At 44.3% G+C, this 19,069-nt stretch overlaps 1 protein-coding gene and 3 long non-coding RNA genes across 5 annotated transcripts in view; 1 reads left to right on the forward strand and 3 right to left on the reverse strand.

The window, feature by feature from the left end:
• Nucleotides 1-2,295: 2,295 nt before the first annotated feature.
• The window catches only part of LOC104942296 (von Willebrand factor D and EGF domain-containing protein), a 22,719-nt gene continuing 5,945 nt past the window's right edge, over nt 2,296-19,069 (forward strand). For both annotated transcript variants that reach the window (XM_010767495.1, XM_010767494.1), the window contains exons 1-20: nt 2,296-2,768; nt 6,492-6,676; nt 6,995-7,223; nt 7,381-7,446; nt 7,564-7,796; nt 9,135-9,224; nt 9,325-9,460; nt 9,905-10,122; nt 11,150-11,223; nt 11,414-11,690; nt 11,855-12,057; nt 12,180-13,027; nt 13,123-13,259; nt 13,347-13,508; nt 13,586-13,690; nt 14,057-14,171; nt 14,890-15,167; nt 15,430-15,649; nt 15,768-15,905; nt 18,449-18,907. In XM_010767495.1, coding sequence (XP_010765797.1) covers nt 2,477-2,768; nt 6,492-6,676; nt 6,995-7,223; nt 7,381-7,446; nt 7,564-7,796; nt 9,135-9,224; nt 9,325-9,460; nt 9,905-10,122; nt 11,150-11,223; nt 11,414-11,690; nt 11,855-12,057; nt 12,180-13,027; nt 13,123-13,259; nt 13,347-13,508; nt 13,586-13,690; nt 14,057-14,171; nt 14,890-15,167; nt 15,430-15,649; nt 15,768-15,905; nt 18,449-18,907 — 4,465 coding nt within the window. In that variant the 5' untranslated portion in view covers nt 2,296-2,476. The remainder of the gene's footprint in view (nt 2,769-6,491; nt 6,677-6,994; nt 7,224-7,380; nt 7,447-7,563; nt 7,797-9,134; nt 9,225-9,324; nt 9,461-9,904; nt 10,123-11,149; nt 11,224-11,413; nt 11,691-11,854; nt 12,058-12,179; nt 13,028-13,122; nt 13,260-13,346; nt 13,509-13,585; nt 13,691-14,056; nt 14,172-14,889; nt 15,168-15,429; nt 15,650-15,767; nt 15,906-18,448; nt 18,908-19,069) is intronic.
• Nucleotides 2,888-6,572, reverse strand: LOC104942295 (uncharacterized). The gene is made up of 3 exons (XR_797995.1): nt 6,485-6,572; nt 6,201-6,393; nt 2,888-2,965 (listed from the first exon to the last, which is right to left on the reverse strand). It is a non-coding gene; the product is annotated as an uncharacterized lncRNA (long non-coding RNA).
• On the reverse strand, nt 7,829-9,959 carry LOC104942294 (uncharacterized). Its single transcript, XR_797994.1, has 3 exons — nt 9,885-9,959; nt 9,271-9,467; nt 7,829-7,928 (listed from the first exon to the last, which is right to left on the reverse strand). It is a non-coding gene; the product is annotated as an uncharacterized lncRNA (long non-coding RNA).
• LOC104942293 (uncharacterized) lies at nt 14,076-14,979 on the reverse strand. The gene is made up of 3 exons (XR_797993.1): nt 14,823-14,979; nt 14,423-14,540; nt 14,076-14,159 (listed from the first exon to the last, which is right to left on the reverse strand). It is a non-coding gene; the product is annotated as an uncharacterized lncRNA (long non-coding RNA).

Consider the following 19,069-nt stretch of genomic DNA (forward strand, 5'->3'; position numbering starts at 1 on the left):
ACCGTGCGCCTTTAAAGGTATTTAAAACACTGAAATAAGCCCACTCTAATTGAATGTATTGAAAGGAAAATTGATAATATTATTCCTAAGAGAAAGCAGACATAATATGTGAGGGAATGGTGCATTTAGTATCAGCAGGTATTGAGAACTTCTTCACAATAACTTGAGTGGTGGGAGTGGTGGCATCAATGGCTTTCTGCAGGGGAAGTTGTTGGTTTGAAACGCAAAAAAAAAAAAAATCAGGTTGAATCCATTTGAACCCTGAACTGATGCACGGGGTGAATAGTGAAGCTTTAACCTTCTCAAGTGCACGTCTGAAAGCTGCAGGCCGAGACTTTCCTCACTTCACTGGAGAGGAAGTCCCTGAATGAGAAGCGACGCCAGAACACCTGCCGCTGCTCTCACTCTTTATTTAGTGGAAAGGTATTTCTCTTTTAGATCTGTGCCCAGCCTGCAGCACCTGATATTTACTGCCACCTCCTCTCCCCCTGCAGTCCACATAGGAGAGAGGATGAGCTTTCAGCAAGTTAATATTCAGGGGTTTTCCTAAGCTTTAGAAAAAACAAAATGCATCATTTGCTGTTCAAGTATTCAATTTCGCATAATGTATTACAATTTGAGAAGGAAAATTAAGTAGAAACTCCTATATTGATTTTTGTGTTGTGGTTATTAAGGAAGAAAAATGGTTTTTGTGTGTATTCTTTGCTATATGCATTTCTTGTACAAATAATGAGCATTATATGCAATTAAAAAAAGAAAGCCATTAATGTGAAGATATGAGTCAAAACAGCTTAAAATTAAACCCATGATTAATAACAATGCATCATTGTTCCTCAATTTTTCTTATAAAGTCGCGCCATCGGTTAATAATTTATAATCATGTGCATCCTTTTTTTCCTCATGTTCCTCTAAATACAGCCCTGGCTCAGGCTTGCTCGTTACTTCCACAGATCTGACACGCTGTATAGTATACACACAGTTACACTACTAGGTGTGACCAGACGTCCCCGGTTGAAACTGTCCCGGAAATGTCCCCGTTTTTTAATAATACGTTCAAAAAAAACATAGCAAGGTGAAAAAAACGTTTCCCATGTCAGGATAACACTGGGGAAACATACTGTGGTCATGCCAGCCCCCCACTCCGGAAAAACACAGTCAAGCCAGCCCCGGCACGTTGTATGCGTGCGCGAATATCCTATGCATTACGGTAGAGCCCTGTAAAACGGCCCCTTCAAATAAAAGCGTTTTACTCGGTCATAACAAGATAATAGCCTACCTAAAAACACACTAAACATATTCATATATATTGGAGCTTAAATTAAGAAATATGTAATGTGATTCAATAATCATTTAAAACAAACTACCCTGTAACTACCACATTTATAACTGATTTAATGGTAAAATGTAGTGATACATTTATGAAGACATATCTAGACATTTCCACTGAGTGACTAATTTCCTATTGATGTTGGAACACCATCCACAACACTCCTAAAATAACATTAATTTCTGAAGGCACAATTTAAATCTCAAATTAGATCTATTGTCCATCTATATTTTTATTATTATTTAAGTGTAAACTGTCCATAATCAAAGATCATTCGATAGGTCCCAATCAAATAGGCTACTTATTTCACCTCAGGTCTGATAGCGGACACCCCATCTAGTCAATCAGAGAAAAATCCGGACAATCTGATATAGAGGTTTCAAATAAAATACTTTTGAAATTTCATATATGGGCTATTGTCCTTCCCTGTTTTAATACAAGAATAAAATAAAAAACCTGTCAATCATCAAAGACTTATTTCACTCCAGGTGATAGCAGGACACCCCATCTAGTCACTCAAGGTAGAATCTGGACAATCCTGAATGTACATTTCAAAATAAAAAGACCTTTGAGTCTCTATGAGCCTATCGTCCTTCTGTTGTATCCAACAGTTAAAACATTTTCGAAATTACATTGACCCAGATGTGTCCCCCTTTTTTATTTAACAGGAAGAAATTGGATATTATAATGATATTTTTGGACCGCAAAACTCAAATGTCCCCGTTTAGTGCAGACACACTAGAGGAAGACATACCAACTGAGAGACACACACACACACACACACACACACACACACACACACACACACACACACACACACACACAGCTGCAAACTGAGAGGAGTAATATGTAAAGTCTGCTGCACTAAAATCCATGTTCTTTTTTTTTATTAACACGAGATTCGAAAAATGTTTCAAAATGTGTCAGAAGTTTGGCTTGTTGTACAGATGTGAACATGTGGCAACATTCTCAGCAACACGTGTCTTTTAATAGCTTTCATCTGATGTGATAACTTTCATTTCGCACACTTTCACGCATGGATCACATGGTGTTATCTACGCTCAGATTTGACGCTTGTGACGCATCATTTAGTGATTTAAACGCATGTGACGGGGGGCACAGAGGACCCACCTATGGGAGCGGACTCCTATGAAGTCTAGTTCCTCCTCCTTCCTCTCCTCCGGTCATCTTGCGCACTCTTCATATGGAACCCGCAGTCTGCAGAGAAAGGAGCGCAAATTGAAGCCTCTTTTCTCCAATTATCTGAAGATAAGTGCAGTTTGCGCTACTTTCGCAGTTTATCTCGATGGGACCCGAAGACTGAAGCTAGTGTGCCACATCTCTCTAGATATGGACTGCAGCGCATTGAAGCCCGTGTCCTCTAGATATTTACGCATCGCGTTGCTGTGGATGGTGCAATTAGGAGCTTTGGCGCAACAAGGTAGGTGGAATTAACTTTTTATGGCTAATGCAAATCACGTGATTTTACCCACAAGACATAGGCTACTAATAGAGAGTCTCAGAAATATGTAAAAAAAATGCAGGAAAAACGCATCTTGCCTGTAAAAAGGACAAAACTGCAGACGTGGACCGTGAGGCTGCATTCCTGTCAGTCTGCAGGTCCACAGGTTAGATGACCTGCAGAGACAGACAAATAGGGACACTGAGACCCTTCCCTCAGAGAAACTCAAGGTTATTGCAGCAAAATGAATCACTTGTGTCAAGTTCAAATCTGTCTACTTTTAATCCAAACGCATTTTCATAGTTGTAAAAGCTCCCTAATTGATGCAGCAATTTGCTATTCATCAGAGGTGATCCTAGACTTTCGCTGGGCCAAAGGCTTAGAAGCCCTTCCGCGCCCCATGAGGTGAAGACTCTGCATTTCCTTAATTTCATTTTAAAGCTATAACTGTAGTTATCCAAAATCCAATGTTAAATCCCATTGGTTTTATGACAAGGAGTTGTTTAGCTGACCAAAATTAGGGAAATATTCAAAAATCTACAAGGAAAAGGATATAAAAATAAGAGTATCCTGCTCGATAAGACATACTTGAAAGTGTCTGAAAGGACATTCGTTCTGGAATCGTACAAACTACAAATCACGGTAGAATGACATCAAAGTATTAACATGACTTATGTACTTATACACAGTTTGCACTTACACATACGACAGATTTATTGCTTACCAATATGTATTTAAACCTTCAAGATCACTTTTTTTTAACTTTATTGTTAATTTCTGCTAAAACAAATCACATATTGGTGAGAAAACACAAAACAGGAAGATTTACAAGACGTTTTAGTCAGAACAGCTGCGTCTAGACGAGCAACGTTATATGAACTTTTTACAGGTTTAACAATACAAGGATCCCTTTTACAATGTTTTTCTTGGAGCCCTGAATATTTGCCTGCTTTGCTCCTGCTAATTATCACTTCCACAAACAAGTCTCTTAGAGAACATGTAGTCCTAAGTGTTTGAAACATTATTTACTGCAGTAGACTTCATTAAAATCAGGACTAAACAACAAACAGGGGGATGAGCAGACTCGTAAACACAATCCCAGAGAAGTGCTCGTAAACATGTAATTGAAACAACACAATATGACACTTGTTGCTCAATATATTTCAGTAAAAGCATCTTTTCAGAGTCCTTCTCTCTCTGACATGACAGTTAGAGCTGTTGTTAATTGCCTAAAGCTGCTGTCTCTGCTCATATCCGTCTGCGGGGCGACATATCAAAGCTCACGTCGTAAACTTTAAGAGGGGCTGTCGTAAAACCAACGCTGTGTGTTCCTCACGGAGCTTTGTGACAGGAATACCAGGCATTTCTGAGCCCAAACAAAGTCTTCCGCACCGCCTGGAACTCCAGTACACTCATGATGTCCAGTTGACTTCAACAATCAAACAGTGTTGGTTCAACCTGCTGAAAGAGATCTTTTTCATCAATACAAAGGGTTGCTGTGCAAACAAACCTTTTCTGGGCGACTGTGGCTGTGAGGGAGTGTGGTCGTCTTTCAACCAGAAGGTTGTGGGTTCGATCCCAGCCCATGCAGTCAACATGTCGATGTATCCTTGGGCAAGATACTTAACCCTGAGTTGCTCCCGATGGCATGGCCAACGGGGTGTGAATGTGTGTGAATGTTAGGTCCTAGAGTAAGGTACACTGCTCTGTATGAATGGGTGTGAATGGGTGAATGACATGTAGTATGTAAAGCGCTTTGAGGGGTCTTAAAGACTGGATAAAGCGCTATATAAGTACAGTCCATTTACCATTTAAACCCTCTGAACTTTATCCTGTAGACTTGAAGATCCTAAAGTTGACTAAAATGCCAAGTGTTTCAGACTATAGTTGAAAAATGTATCGATTTTACACAGCACTTTTAAAGTCCTCTCAAAGCCAATTGATTTGAAATTGATTGTGATAAATACATTTTTTATTCTGAACTTGAGATCATTTGATAATATGTTTAGTTTTCCACCATAACACAGCATTATAATGGGTGATAATGTGTCTTATATCACACTGCAGCTCCCCCTGACCTTTGACCCTGTCCTGACTGTAGTTTCTGTTTCCTGACGAGTGACAGTCCTCTAAGAAAAGCCTCAGTTGTGTTAACACCGCGCTCTCCCAAGTTAATCTCCTTTCCTGAGAAACGGCAGCGCTCCCTGCAGAGTCCCTGCACATCTGGGCTGCTGAGGGCCCCCCTCACAGCGGGACCCCCTCTCCCGGGGGCCGCTTCATTAGCTCACACCCCCCCACCTCTCCCCAGCTCTGTAAACTCATTAAGCCACCAATTGGAACAGTTTACCCAGCGGCAGAAGTCTCAGGGAGTGTCCTGGGTGTTTGCACAACCTGTGACCCCGAGTCTTGTCTTGCAGACGGGGAACATGCAGACGAGGTAAACACCAGGGGCTGTCAACACCAAACCCCGCCTGTAAGACTTTGTTTAGGCTTTGTAACTTCGCCCTGTCCATTCATGGCTTTGTCAGTGTCAAAACATCCTAAATACCTGGTGTGTTTGTGTTCCCTGACTTTGCTCAGCCGCCACAAAGTCAAACAGGGGAAAGGGAACAGCCGTTGTTAGGAAAAGCCCCCGACTTTGAGCCATTTCTCTTGACAGATGTGGAGCTTACAGAGTTTGCTTGAGTGGAAAATGGCATGTTCTATTTGATTACACGGACCTGCAGAGTCAGAAAGACATCAAGGTTATTTAAGCTAATTGAAACACGTGTCAGGATTACATTTGGACAAAAAGATGTCAGATTACGAGAATAAATTCATTTTTTTAGCCAGCTATCATACTAACCAATAATCAGGTCTAGAAAACACACAAAAAAGAAGCAGAAAGGGAAGATTTTGCATATTTCTTTAGAGGTGTGGAGCTTTTCAGAGTGTGTTAGTGTGAAGACCTGCAGGTTCCTCTCAGATAATTCCCCCAGCAGCTGCAGGAGGTGTTCGGAAGGCGGTCATGCGCTGTCGGCTTGATTGCCCTCCTCCCGGGGTGAGGTTAGAGAGGCGAGAGGCGAGCAGGAATGTCTGTTGTTCTACGTGATTTAGATAACTGTGATGCTTCCTGCTCATCTGCTCAATGCCAGCTGACAGTTTAAAGTCAAACACATGACTCTGCCACCCATTCTCCGCTGCCTTTGATAGTGAAGCTCCTCGGCAACAAATGACGGGTGTTTAAACATAATTCTGCGGGATGTAGATTGGATAAATGTGCTCAATTTAATTTTTAAATGGTTGATTTCTTTCTAAAAGGACATTCTTGAAATTATATTATTGTACATCGACCTTGGATCTAACTGTTTTGTCAAACTTTTACCCCCAAAGAACAAACGTCCACATTCAAGTGTAATTGAAGCTTTTTACCTGCAGTGTCAGGGGAGAAAGTGAACTCCTCCATATTTCCCTCGCAGGCTTTTCTTTTGTCTATCTTCATCCTGTCTGTCGTCAGACCTCACACTAGGACTCAGTCAAAGATAGAGACACGACTCCGGGGGGAAACAGGGTCTGAGATACTGCAGTTTTTCATTTCCTCATGATTCAATTCACAGATCTGGAACTGAAAAAGACAAGAGGGAAAGGAGGACGATCCAAAAAGAGTTTTTTTACAGACTTAAAACACATCTGCTAAATCAGTGTGTGATGTCTACCTTCCAGCTCCAGAGTGTTACCCCGGAGGTCACAGGACTCTGCGTAGCCCCAATCGCAGCGTCCACTTTGACTCCACGGAGATCCAGGACACGGCCATCCAGGATCTAATCTGCGACCACTCTCTGTCCCCGGGCTGGTACCGCTTCTGGATCAACAACAAGCCGGCGGAGATGCCCACCTCCTGCGTAGAGGTATGCACAAAAAACAGGGGCAAACAAAATGTAATTGTTCCACTTCCTGTGTCCCTACTGTGACTTCTGAATGGTGTTGTACCTACCTGCAAGCATCCAGCATCCTGTAATAAGCACCTTCAGCCCAGGTGGAGGGTCAAATAACCTGCAGGTAATGTTTTACCTCCGGGGAATCATCTCTGGACTTCGTGTGTCCATCACCTGCCAGTACCGGAGACATACGATTCATTTGTTCAATATAGAGTGCTGCAGGAATAAGTCCTTATGCCATCCCTCCACCAATCTATTGATACATTTGGATGTATTGCCTGTTTTCAGATGAACCACTGCGGCACTCAGGCTCCGGTGTGGCTGTCGCTGAAGGACGCCCCCCTGCCGCGCCCCGGCGAGCTCCGGCAGCTCTCAGCCTGCGCCACCTGGCAGTTCTTCCACGGAAGCGCCAAGGACTGCTGCCTCTTCCGCATCCCCGTCACCGTGCGCAACTGTGGGGAGTTCATGGTGTACCGCCTGCAGCCCACGCAGGGGTGCATGGGATACTGCGCCAAAGGTGAACCTGAGATAATCTGTAACAAACAAAATGGTATTATTATTAGATTACTATATTTTTGAGGCAGATACCTATATCGATTTATGATCTGATAAGGATATATACTGGCTGATATTTGTGCATCATAATAAATTAATAAATGTGATTCATGTTTCAGTTACGCCAGATTTAGGACCCCGACTCTGCCCACCAGGGGAAGTAGAAGTGAACGGCCGCTGCAGAGGTGAGAGGAATTCTATTAGTACAACTCTAAGTTAGAAAAATATGTACTTTGAAAAAGAAAACATGTGATTTTTTTTCATTTTCAAAGCCTTTGAATCTCTTCTGTGTGTGTTTCTAGCCTCCGTCCCCTCGCTGCCGTCCCGGCCGCTGATCTCCGCGGAGCTCCTCGGCCACAGCGTGCACCTCAGGTGCTCCTTCGTGCCGCCGCCGTGGAGCCGGCCGCTGGGCTTCCAGGTGGTGTGGGCGCGACACATCGGCCACAGCATGAAAGCAGAGATCCGGCAGGAGTCCACGCTGAAGCCCTTCTCTCTGGTGGAGATGGACGGCGTTCACTTCAGGCTCGGAGAAACGGTAATGCCTGCCAGACTGTGATGAGGGTTTGAGAGGAGCACATGTGGAGGGTTTGACCCCAGGAGTGTGTAAGCCCTGGATCATGCCGACCTCTTTCTTTCACAAAGTAAAGGCAGAGAGGCTTGTCATATCCTGTTAAGAGAAGAGGAGGGCGGGACGTTAAATCAGTTGCAGGCTTCACATGCTTCACATTTAAACCCCTTCATTCAACTCTTCACAGAGAATTCTAGGGAAGTTATTATTCTGTTCGTAGGCTTTATTAAGCTGTTTTCAGTGTCCAGATTCCAACATCACACTGACAGGAAGTTGGAAGATTCAGGAGGTGTGCTTGTTTGCTCTGCTGCAAGCCTCTGTAACATGAACTAAGTGCATATTCAGTTACTCCTCTAAAGCTGCAAAGTGAATGTGCATGTTGGTACCAGACGACATAGGGTGACGCACAACATTTGGACAGCCTGTTTTAGTTTTTTCGTAGTCAGCATTTTGCCTAAAGAGATGAAGTAATTTTTTAATCCAGGACCTAGAAGAGGAACTAAATGTTGATTGCATCTGTTTAGAATGGAGCAGGAAAGTCATGTGTTACTGAACAATAAGCAGGAGCTGAACTATGGCTCTCGTGAGAGGGAAACAAGGAAGAAATCTGTCAGCTGTTTGAGGGCGGAAGACTTTTATTTGCTCATTAATGAAGTTTTTTTATTTAAGGGGCCCTTTTTCAGGTTTCATAATTATATTTAGTGTCTCTACTGTGACATGTCTTCAAACAAATCTGAATTTTTCTCATTCTGCCTGTGCTGCAGCACCTCTTTTCACCCTCTGTCATAAACCAGAGCCAAGTCTGCTTTGATTGGTCAACTGCTTAGCGATGGCAATATGCTGCACAGCTTCAGAGCCTGAAGGCATCTAACTTCCTAGAGAAATTATCTCCTGCCAGGAATCATTAAGTGATTACATTTCTAACGTGATGCCCTGTGAGGTGATGTCACTCCTACAGCTGTGCTCAGCTGAGCTCATTCTCCATATTTGGACACCAGGGTTATGTTAATTGTGTCTGGAGAGTGTTGCAGCGGTCTGCGCTCGCTCAGATACTTTCTTTAACACGTGTTGATGAAGAGTCCGGTTAAAGGTCATCTACATTTTTATAAACGCTCTAGTGACCAGGGGACCATATATACATTTTTTTTCATACGATGCAATATAGAAAACACATTTTTAGCCACTAAATTGGATCTATGTAGGGCAGGAAGGTTTTCTTTTAGGAAATGCAACCTTGATAGAGGGCAAAAATATGTCTTTATCTTTCCTTAAATATGTGTTATTTAATGACATGTTTTCCTGCAGTTCTCCTGCAGTGTGTCGACTTTCAGAGCTAACTCCAGCCAAAGCAGATCTACTCCAAAAGAAAGTGAGGGTTTCTATGCCGGACTGAAGGTAAACATGTGTTTTATATTTTAAGAGAACTCCAATCTACACGTACAGCAGCAAATGGAGAAAACCTTCCCAGTTAGACCAATGACTTCTTTCTCTCCAGTTTTCTCCAGAATCGCTGCACATAGTGGAGAACAGTAAAGAGCACGAGGTGACGGTGCACAGCACGGTGCCCATCCCCTGCTTCGACCACAGCCACCAGTGTGGGGTCCCTCTGGCTCTGAGCGTGCAGGACCCAGGTCAGACCTGCAGGGAAAAGCATCAGATATGAGAGTGCTGCATGTTGACATTATCTAAAACCACTTACAATAAATGCAATCAACCAACTGAGTCATACAGATGCAGAACAGCAAGGATCCTGCAAGTGCAGTAGCTTCAAATGACACAAACTGACCAAAAAAGAGCAACTAAAGTAGCTGTTGAGAAACTAACTAACCTTTTTATCTATATCATATATTTTAGAAGGGATTGCTATCGCTGAAAGGTGCAAACATCGTCACAAGCACCTTCAATTAGATCAGAGTAGGCTCCAGGACAACATGCATGAAAGCATTTCTTGTGTTTTGCTGTGACTTGCCCCGTACGTCCTCACATCAAAGAAACATCAGGAACATGATTACAGTGCTGCAGGCAGCTGTGCATCGTCCCTTCACACTAACTCACGTCTGTGTTGACATCCGCAGACGGACCCGGACACGAGTCCCCAAACGTGGCGCTGTCGGCCTGCCATGTGGAGCTGCGGCCCAACGCCTGTAGCGGGGGCAGCTGCGGCCGGGCCACGGTTTTAATCACCGCCGTCACCGACTTCACACGAGACGGGAATCGCCTGAGTCTGATCAGTGTCTTCCCCGGGTCCAACGCACCCCGCCTCTGGAGAAGCTATTTCCCAACGTCCCTGAAAGTGAGTATAAAATAGCATTTATTGTCAAAGATTAATTAAAAGTCATCTATAGAGTCGCTCAAAAGATCCTTAAGGGTTTTCCGGGAGCTCAGAAAAAAGTTGCGCATTGATTGAAATGTTATTTATTGATTCAAAGCCATTTCAAAATAGAATCTCAAACATTATTTTCCATGCAGACGATCCAAGAAGTCTGTATCAAAATCTGTTTAGTGGTATTTTCAAGGGATTTCAAGATATTCGTAAGAGTTTCCAGGTGTTCATGAAGAAGGTCAAGTCCATTTTGCGTGTATTTAAGTTTTTTTTTAAATTGGACAGGTTTATCAAGTACTTCAGATACTTCAGGGGCTTCAAGAGGTCTGTGAGGAGGATCCTGGAAATCTTGAAGAGGTTTTAGGGAAAAGTGGAGTCTGAGGAATGCATTTGAACGCTCGTCGTCCATTGTAGAGCTTGATAAGTGGACGTTGATTGGTTCACAGAAACTAAAAGATACTTAAGGGGTCTTTCAGTAGCCTCCATAAGATCTTCAGGGTCATAAAAGCGGCCTTTTTGAGAACCAGAGGTCAGTTTGGTATAATACACATTTTAATTTGGTTCTTTGAGGTGGTTCCTGGGGGGGGTATCGTGAATTTTCTAAGTGGACACAAGCGTCCAAGACTCAAAGAGTTATAATTTGCAGTTTGATATAATTACAGGTATTACTTAAATGAGAAAGACGGCTCTAATTGAAGGTCTCTTCTTCATACTGTTTACATATACACACAGTTGTACAGTGCTTAATAAAACAGAAGGCACGGTGGGTGTTTGGGGTCCAAAGCGTACCCGTTTGATGGGCTGACATCATGTTGAAGGAGCGCTGCCGTACGCTGTCATTACGTTGTGATGTAAACCCAGCAGACACTGTGTCTCTGAGGGTCTAAAGCGGAGCAGTTTTCCCATCTGTGTCAGAGGAAACATCAAAGCCAGAGGCAAGGGGGTCACGGCGGGGACAGTCTCTAATAATCTGTGTTCTGCTGACCTCTGCCCCCAGGTCACGGTTCAGGACGTTCCCACTTCCATCTGCTACTCCCTCACTGACCCTCATGTCATCACTCTGGACGGCAGGTAATTCACCTCTTAATAAGTCATTAGCGGCCAAATGGGGATTTCAGTTTTGCATGGGAAAGGAGACAAATGTCACCATGCGAATCAAACAGAAGCTTGCTAGTTTGCATATAAGTGAATTTACCTAGATAACTTAAGTATATTATCTCACTTACAGTATATATCCTTCTTTTGTCGTGTGTTTGTTCAGACGTTATGAAAACCACCAGACCGGCACCTTCACCCTCTACCGGAGCCTGGTCAGGGATTTTGAGGTGCACTCCCGTCAGTGGGACTGTGGCAGCAGACACTATGCCGTGGCCTGTAACTGTGGCGTTGTGGCGCGAGAGGGGAACGATATCGCCGTGTTCGACATGTGCAACGGGCAGCCGCAGGAAACCAGGCCGGTGTTAACGCTGAGAAACATCGGGGACAGCGAGGGCAGCCGGGTCCGCGTGCTGGAGGCCCACCAGGGGAAGAAGGTCACCGTAGGTATCCGAACATTTTGACACTGATGGAGATTTGTGTGAAAAAATCATCGCTGGCTGGATCTTTGTTTATTGGTTTACAATCATAACTTTTCACTTTCATACTCACTTTTTCTGCATGGGCAGATGTTAATGAGCTGCTGGATGTGCCTCTCCTCTCGTAGTTGATCTTTCCCTCCGGGGCCTTTGTTAGGGCCGATGTTGGCGATTGGGGGATGAGTCTGTCTGTCCGTGCTCCCAGCGTCGACTTCGGACACACGCAGGGCCTCTGCGGCACCTTCGACCGCAACGGACACAACGACTTCCACGGATCAGACGGGGGCATCTACGGCCCCGAGGACCTGCACCGATTCATAGAGGAATGGAGGTCAGTTAATGTGAATGGTCTGCAAAGTCTAACATCCCTGTGTTCCCTCCATACTTGGACACTCCCCACTCTTTTGTCCATTAAATGAAAAACATTTCTTTCTCTTTTTCTATCTATGTTAGGATAGCTCCAGGTGAGAGTTTATTCGACCGGACGCCTGTTGGGAAAACGCAGGAAGTGAGGCGTCCGTTCTGTCAGTGTCAGAAAAGATTCAGCGCTCCTCAATACAGCGACAGAGGGATCAGGAACTTGTACAATCCCTCCGCCCACTCCGACTGCATTGCTTATGATGACGTGGACTACACATCCGTGTTCCCCTCCATGGACACGACAGTGGAGTACATCAAGAGTCCGGAGAGGGACGAGCGCATCCTGGACATGTCATCATTCATCAGTCTGGAGAGTAGGGGGCTGCAAGACGGAGATGAATCAGAGAGCGAGTTCAGGGAGGATTTCCTGCTCAGGACAAGGAGACATGAGTTCAAACCTGTGTTCGCTGCGCAGAGCCTCAGCCAGACCGACCTGGAGAGCTTCGCCTACTTCTTCCTAGAGGATCACTTAGAGGAGGCCCGAGAGGAGGTGCAGCCTCAGTGGCCCACGCCCAGCGGCCTCACTTCATCTAAAGCTCTGGAGGTGTGTCAGATGGCGCTGGGTAACTCCACAGTGGGCGCGGTGTGCCGGGGGCTGCTGGGTCGCAGGCTGGACGAGGCGGTGGATCTGTGCATGCTGGACCTGCAGCTGAAGGACGACCTGGGCTGGGAGAAGGCGCTGCTGCCGTACCTGGAGAACGAGTGCGAGAGGAGGCTGCTGGAGAACCGAACGCAGAGAGACTCGGAGAAGACGTCCACCACGGAGGAGGTGGTGGCGGCGCTGCGATGCCCCAACTTCTGCAACGGGAACGGGGAGTGCACGGAGTGGGGCTGCCAGTGTTTCCCCAGCTTCAGCTTCTACGACTGCAGCCTAACCATCAGTGAGTGGATCAGGGTTTACAATGAAATACCTTACGATGCTCTGTTTGAATAGTCTTGTAATGAGCTTTACACACGGTCCTTTCTCCTCTGACAGGCCAGCCGGTGGAGGTCACAGATCTGGAGAACGGAGGACTTTGTGACATCCGAGCGTTCAACTGTCGCAGCGTCCGAGTGTTCGGCCTCGGCTTCATCGACTCCCCCGACCTCAGCTGCCACGCCACCAGACTAAAGGTGAAGGGAGGTCGAAGGTCGTGCTAAGAGCCTGCAAAAAAAACAAACATTTACTCTGACTCGTGTCTTCTTTTTTTTCGTCCACAGTACATGAACGGAGTTTGGGTTCCCGGGGAGAAACAGAGGACGAAAGCCGCCTTCCTCAACTCCAAGGCGTTAGATTGTGCTGTTCCATCTTTAAGCATCACGGCAGTAAACACAGAAGACTTCATGATGGACGACAAACCGTACGCACGCTGGGAGATTAAAGTAATGCCTCTCATCTTTTCCTATTTGTTGGTGTTTTAAGGAAGCCTGTCCTGCAGCCCCTCTCTTTCTTGTCTCAGGTGACGAACGACGGCTCTCAGTACAGCCAGGCTAAAGTGCTGACCATCTACGACGGGGTGTGTCAGATCTGCGAGGCGTCGCGCTCAGGACTCTGTAAGTTAAAGGTAATTCACGTCCTGTTAGAGCTGCAGAATCTATTCTCTAAACTTGTTGATGTTAAAATGATTAAACCAGAGACAGTGTGTGTTCCCGTCCTCCTCTTTAAACATGGAGCAGCTGCTTTTTAAGCAAAGCTGCTGAAAGGTCCTGTTGTTGCTGGAACGGCTTTTTATGGGAGACAGGAAAACATGCATCCTTACAAAACAACCTGGAGTGAACTGATGTACTTAGACACTAAGAGAAATGCATGCCAGATCTGGACTAAATTGAATTAACTTGAGTTCAGATGGAGCACAGGATTTCCTGTTTTGTATCTCCGGAGAAATCCCACAAAAGGAAAATAAACTTAAAACAGATCTTTTTATTTTCAGGAGAAGACGTGTAACATCGACGGGATGTGTTTCGCAGCGGGGGTCTCCAGCCCCAGCAGCCCCTGCCTCCTCTGTGACCCCGACACATCCAAATTCACCTGGTCTGTCAATCAAGGTACAAACAGCTGATTGTGCATCATCAACAACAACAACAATACATCATGGAAATAACCATGGATAATCAGGTCATTCTTTTATATGTTAGTTTATCAGCTACAATAAGTGATAAAAGTATATAGCAACAAACAGGCCCCCTTAGTAACGCTTCAGTGTTCAGGGATGTTTGAGTTTTCCTCCAGGAAGTGTTTTTGACATGCAGCTCTTTAATGATGGACACCAGGGGAAACAGTATTTATCTTTATTTACCGTTTCAGTACGCTGTTCCTGTGTCAGCCGTCACACTGTGGTCCTGTTTGTCCTCATTAGCAGATCAAAGGAACGGAGGTCTACATTTCCCAGCATGCCCTGACCTGTCGCTTAACCGCTGTGAGATAGAGGAGAGAAAAGAAATCACATGGCTGATTACCACAGCCTCAGAGACTGACAGTTATCCTTACTTACACTCAACAAAACAAAGTCAATCTAATGGCCAGGGAATTAAAAAAATTAAGAAACACTAAAATAAGCAATTAAATAAAGTAAAGTAAGGTACAAATCAATAAGGGAATAAAGAATACAAAATTAAGAAAAATGTTAAAATCATCAAATAAAAACTTTAAGCAGGTAGATATAATGTGAAATAAGAAAGGAATATATGATTGATAACCTTATGTTGTTGTCGTTGGTTGGTTCCAATCCCTGCAAAGCTTGTGGTTCCTCTCCTCTGTCTTTAGTCAACGAGCCTCCATCTTTCCACCGGCCTCAGAGCGCCCTGCGGACGTTTTCCGGGGAGAACTTCGTCTTCCAGTTCGCAGCGTCGGACCCCGAGGGCTCGGCGCTCCTCTTCCAGCTGGAGGAGGGTCCTGGGGGGGGCGTCCTGTCCCCTGCAGGCCTCCTCATCTGGAGGGTCCCGTCGCTCTCTGAGGAGGAGGAAGAGGAGCGTCCATCGAAGCGTTCTGTCCGCTTCACGCTGTCCGACGAGTGCAACGCCCAGAGCAGCTTCTCTGTGGAGGTAGAGCAGGAGGAGGAAGAGGAATTATGGGAAATGTGGTTTTAATTTTATGAGATATTAACACAGTAATAATGGAATAAGTGGAAGTTTAAAGACTTTTTGATAAATGTATCCCTGTCAATTTAAAGATGATATTTAATATGGCAAAACACCTTTTACTAGGAAATAACTGATTAAAAAAATATTTCTTTTTTATTTTGTTTTTAAATATTTGAATTAACTGGTGTCATGGCTAAGCAGTGTGTCTGTCTCTGTGCTGCAGATCGACGTGGTGTCGTGTGGCTGTCAGAGCGGGGGAACCTGCGTGACGGACGTTCATTTCCCAGCAGGCAGTGGGAGGTACCTGTGTGTGTGTCCTGAGGGGACGCAGGGCGACCTCTGCGAGCAGCATGAGGACGACTGTCTGTCCGACCCGTGCGCGGCGGGCACGTGCATCAACACAGAGAGTGGGTACAGGTGTGAGTGTCCTGCAGGGGTGACAGGTGAGACCTTAATGAAACTCCTTTCAATGTGTGTGCATGTGCTTACAAAAACATCTATTTATGTAATACAAATATAAACAATGTATCTGTAGACATCATTTCCTGTGTGTGTTTGCAGGTGTGACATGCCTGGAGGACATCGATGAGTGTGAAGAGACGCCGTGTTTCTCTGAAGTCCTGTGCTTCAACCGATTTGGCTCCTATAGCTGCGGCCCGTGCCCCAAAGGCATGCTGGGAAATGGGACGATATGTACAGGTAAGCATGAACATCAAGTGCAGAATGAATCACTTCTGAAATAACCTCTAACGGTGCAAACATACAGCATGACATTGCTCTTTCCCATAAACCTGGATCTAATTACCAGGAATAACATGACTTTATCAGATACTGCTTAAATGGGGCATGCATCTCATTTGTTTTGTATATTTACGTATACGTTGCTGTACAATCACATTGGATAAGAGCGTCTGCAGCCGTGCGTCTCTGAGGAACGCAGTTCTTTTGACGATGGAAACCAGATGGCTGATGGGAGCTGATAGTGTGCTACCCTTCGAATCACAGCCACTGCTAACTGGAGTTAATGCTCTGAAAAACTGGACTGACACACAATGTTTGTGTACATGCAGGGATCTGAATTCACACAGTAGACACGTAGCTAATACTTACAGAAGTATAAGCTATAAAGCTGCTTTACTGGGACTCTAAAGGCAGACGTGTAGAAAAGCACCAATGGATGCTGCAAGGCTGCACATTTCAAATACTTTTAGACAAATGTAGAGCTTGTTTGATGATTGAAAACAAATTAAACCCGCAAACAAGCGAAAATATTTGTATGCAGGGATAAATTCTGCAAGACTTCTGGGTGTAATTTGGAGCTAATGCGTGCCGGATAAAAGCAGAGCTTGTGTTTTAAAAGTCCATAATAGCAGTTACTAATCATCTCTAGATGTCGAGTGTGGCTTTCTTGCAAATGCGTTGTTGTCCTTGAATCAGAAACTTGAAACATGGCATTTAAGCAGGGAAATATCCAAATGACATCCATGTTTCATGTCATTATCGTCCCTTAATGGAGGATTTGGCTGGGAGCAAAGCACACACTATAAATTACTTTGGCATTTTTATGGCATTTTGAAGACAGATCGTTGGATTTCATCATCCTCTTTTTTTTCTCAGTCATTTGATCCTCTCCAGTAAAGAGACTCTATTGGACTTATTTGACCTCCTTGGTTAATTTAGTGCAGTGCTTCTCAAAGTGTGGTCGGCGGACCACTGGTGGTCCGTGAGCGCCCCCTAGTGGTCCGTGATTATATTGGTAAAATTTCCCATTTGAAATAAATAAATACATTTAAGTTTTCCGCACTCTCCCGGAAATATCTCCGCATTGGAGTGAGCTTAACTTTTGATTGCATGATATAGCCCAGCACAACACCTTCGTCACACATGTTGCCACTTGTTTGTACCATTTTCAGGTGATTTGTAATCTGTTCAAGAAGAACGATGTGTTTTTATTTTTATTTCAAGAAGCGTATAACAATGGATGTCTTTTATGAACATTTATCCATGCTGGAAGTAGATTTAGATGTGTTAGGAGTTGGATAGAGATTATTGTCTAATATATGCATCCGATGAAGCATTGCATGAAGTCTGTTGATGAATCAGAGGCTGTTGTTGGAGCATAAACGTTTTTTTATTTTGTTTTGTAGGCAGACCGAGCAGGCAAACAAAGTCCACGCGAGCCCAACATGTGAAAAATGGTCTTAGACCTCAGAGAGTTAAACTTGGGCCTGCTGCAACCATAGTTTTACTGTATTTAGTTTTGAAAATCCACAGCGGAGGTTTGTGTCGTACTACATGCGGTGTATTTTGCATTTCTCTCAGTGGCCAACGATCTGTGAGTCTGTTGGCTCGGACATAAACTGCGTAATAAATGTAGACTACATTTCATAAGAGGTGTAAAACCTGAGCATTTTAAATCGCATTTGAACGAAATGCTTATATAATCTGTAGTTGTATTTGTATTGTTGATTTCATGTGAACAAGGCGATATAGAGAAGGTTAAGCTGTCATTATTAGGCTGTCATTTGTTAAATACTGTTGGAGTGGTGAGCAGGCCTATTGTTTTGGGATATTTGTGGAGTTAGGTGGTCCGCGAGTGTTTTTGTATTGGTGAAGTGGTCCTTGGTATGAAAAAGTTTGAGAAACACAGGTTTAGTGCAAAAGATGCACAACTTAATGTGTCGGGGGTCTTTCAGGAGCCAGAGGTCAGAACTTAAGCTCTTAAATCTTAAATGTCCTGGATGCAAAACTGGCTGTTTTTCTTTGTGGTCCACTTTGAAATCAGTTCTGCAGGCAAAAGCACACAAGGATAAAACATGCAAAAGTTAAAATGCATGTATTTCAAGGATATACCTTTAGACAATAATCAACCTGAAAATGAGCAGGATAGGGTCCGGTCCCCCTTTAGAGTCAAACACCAGAACAGTTGTGTGATTATGTAATCTGCCTCTTTGTCATTAGATTTAAACAAAAAATGTGGAGAATTTAACACACAATAAATCATGTTTTGTTTGTCTTGCTGCCACTCCTGCTCTCAACCCGAGAAGTGTTTCCTGCTGCACTCTCTGCTGTAAAGATAATCTATGAGAGGTAATCATGCCTCGGTGAGAGTCTCCTGAGCGTCTGTGCTATTAAAAACAATCTTTTGACCCGTCCAGGCTATAGTTTAATATGTGGAAAATCTAGAAATGGCATTGCATTACATGGCAATCTAAAATAAATGTGTGTTTCTCTTCACACAGTCCCCAACTCGCCAACATCTGCTCCTCGTATGACCGTCCACAGAGCTCCTGATGTTCCGCTGCAGCCCAAAATAAAGACAGAAACTTTCCGGAAGACCTCAAGCGTTAGCTCCCCGCAGACAGCGAAGACGACACAGAGGATCAACCCAAACCCATCACAAGCCAAGACCACCTCATGGAGAAGGCCTCCAGGAGTTAACCTGAACCCAGCGCTCAGTCAGGCGGAAACGAACACAAGCATCTCAGCAGTCACACCAAACGTGTCCCAAACTAAAGGAGAAGCTCTGAGAAAAAGCCCGGGAATTAAATTAAACCCATCCACGGCTAACACAGACACTTTGAAGGATGTTCCAGGAATTAAACCAGACCAAGTCGAGCCTGATCCGCCCAGAATCAGCAACACTATTCCCAAAACATCCTCTGCAGGCCAAACATCTGGAAATGGAAGCCCAGCATCAGGTAAGCTGTTTTCAACAAATCCAATCATCTGTATTTACAATTACAAATGTTATAAGGTTGTAGTGGGTTGTAATTGTCTACTAAGACCGATTTTATTATTTATTGAATGGCCTGCTGCTGCTGGATGCATGGGGCAAGTGACTGGAAACTGCCAAGGCACAC

The sequence above is a fragment of the Notothenia coriiceps genome, unplaced genomic scaffold (assembly GCF_000735185.1).
Source record: "Notothenia coriiceps isolate Sejong01 unplaced genomic scaffold, NC01 NC01_scaffold00004483, whole genome shotgun sequence".
Lineage (NCBI taxonomy): Eukaryota > Metazoa > Chordata > Actinopteri > Perciformes > Nototheniidae > Notothenia > Notothenia coriiceps.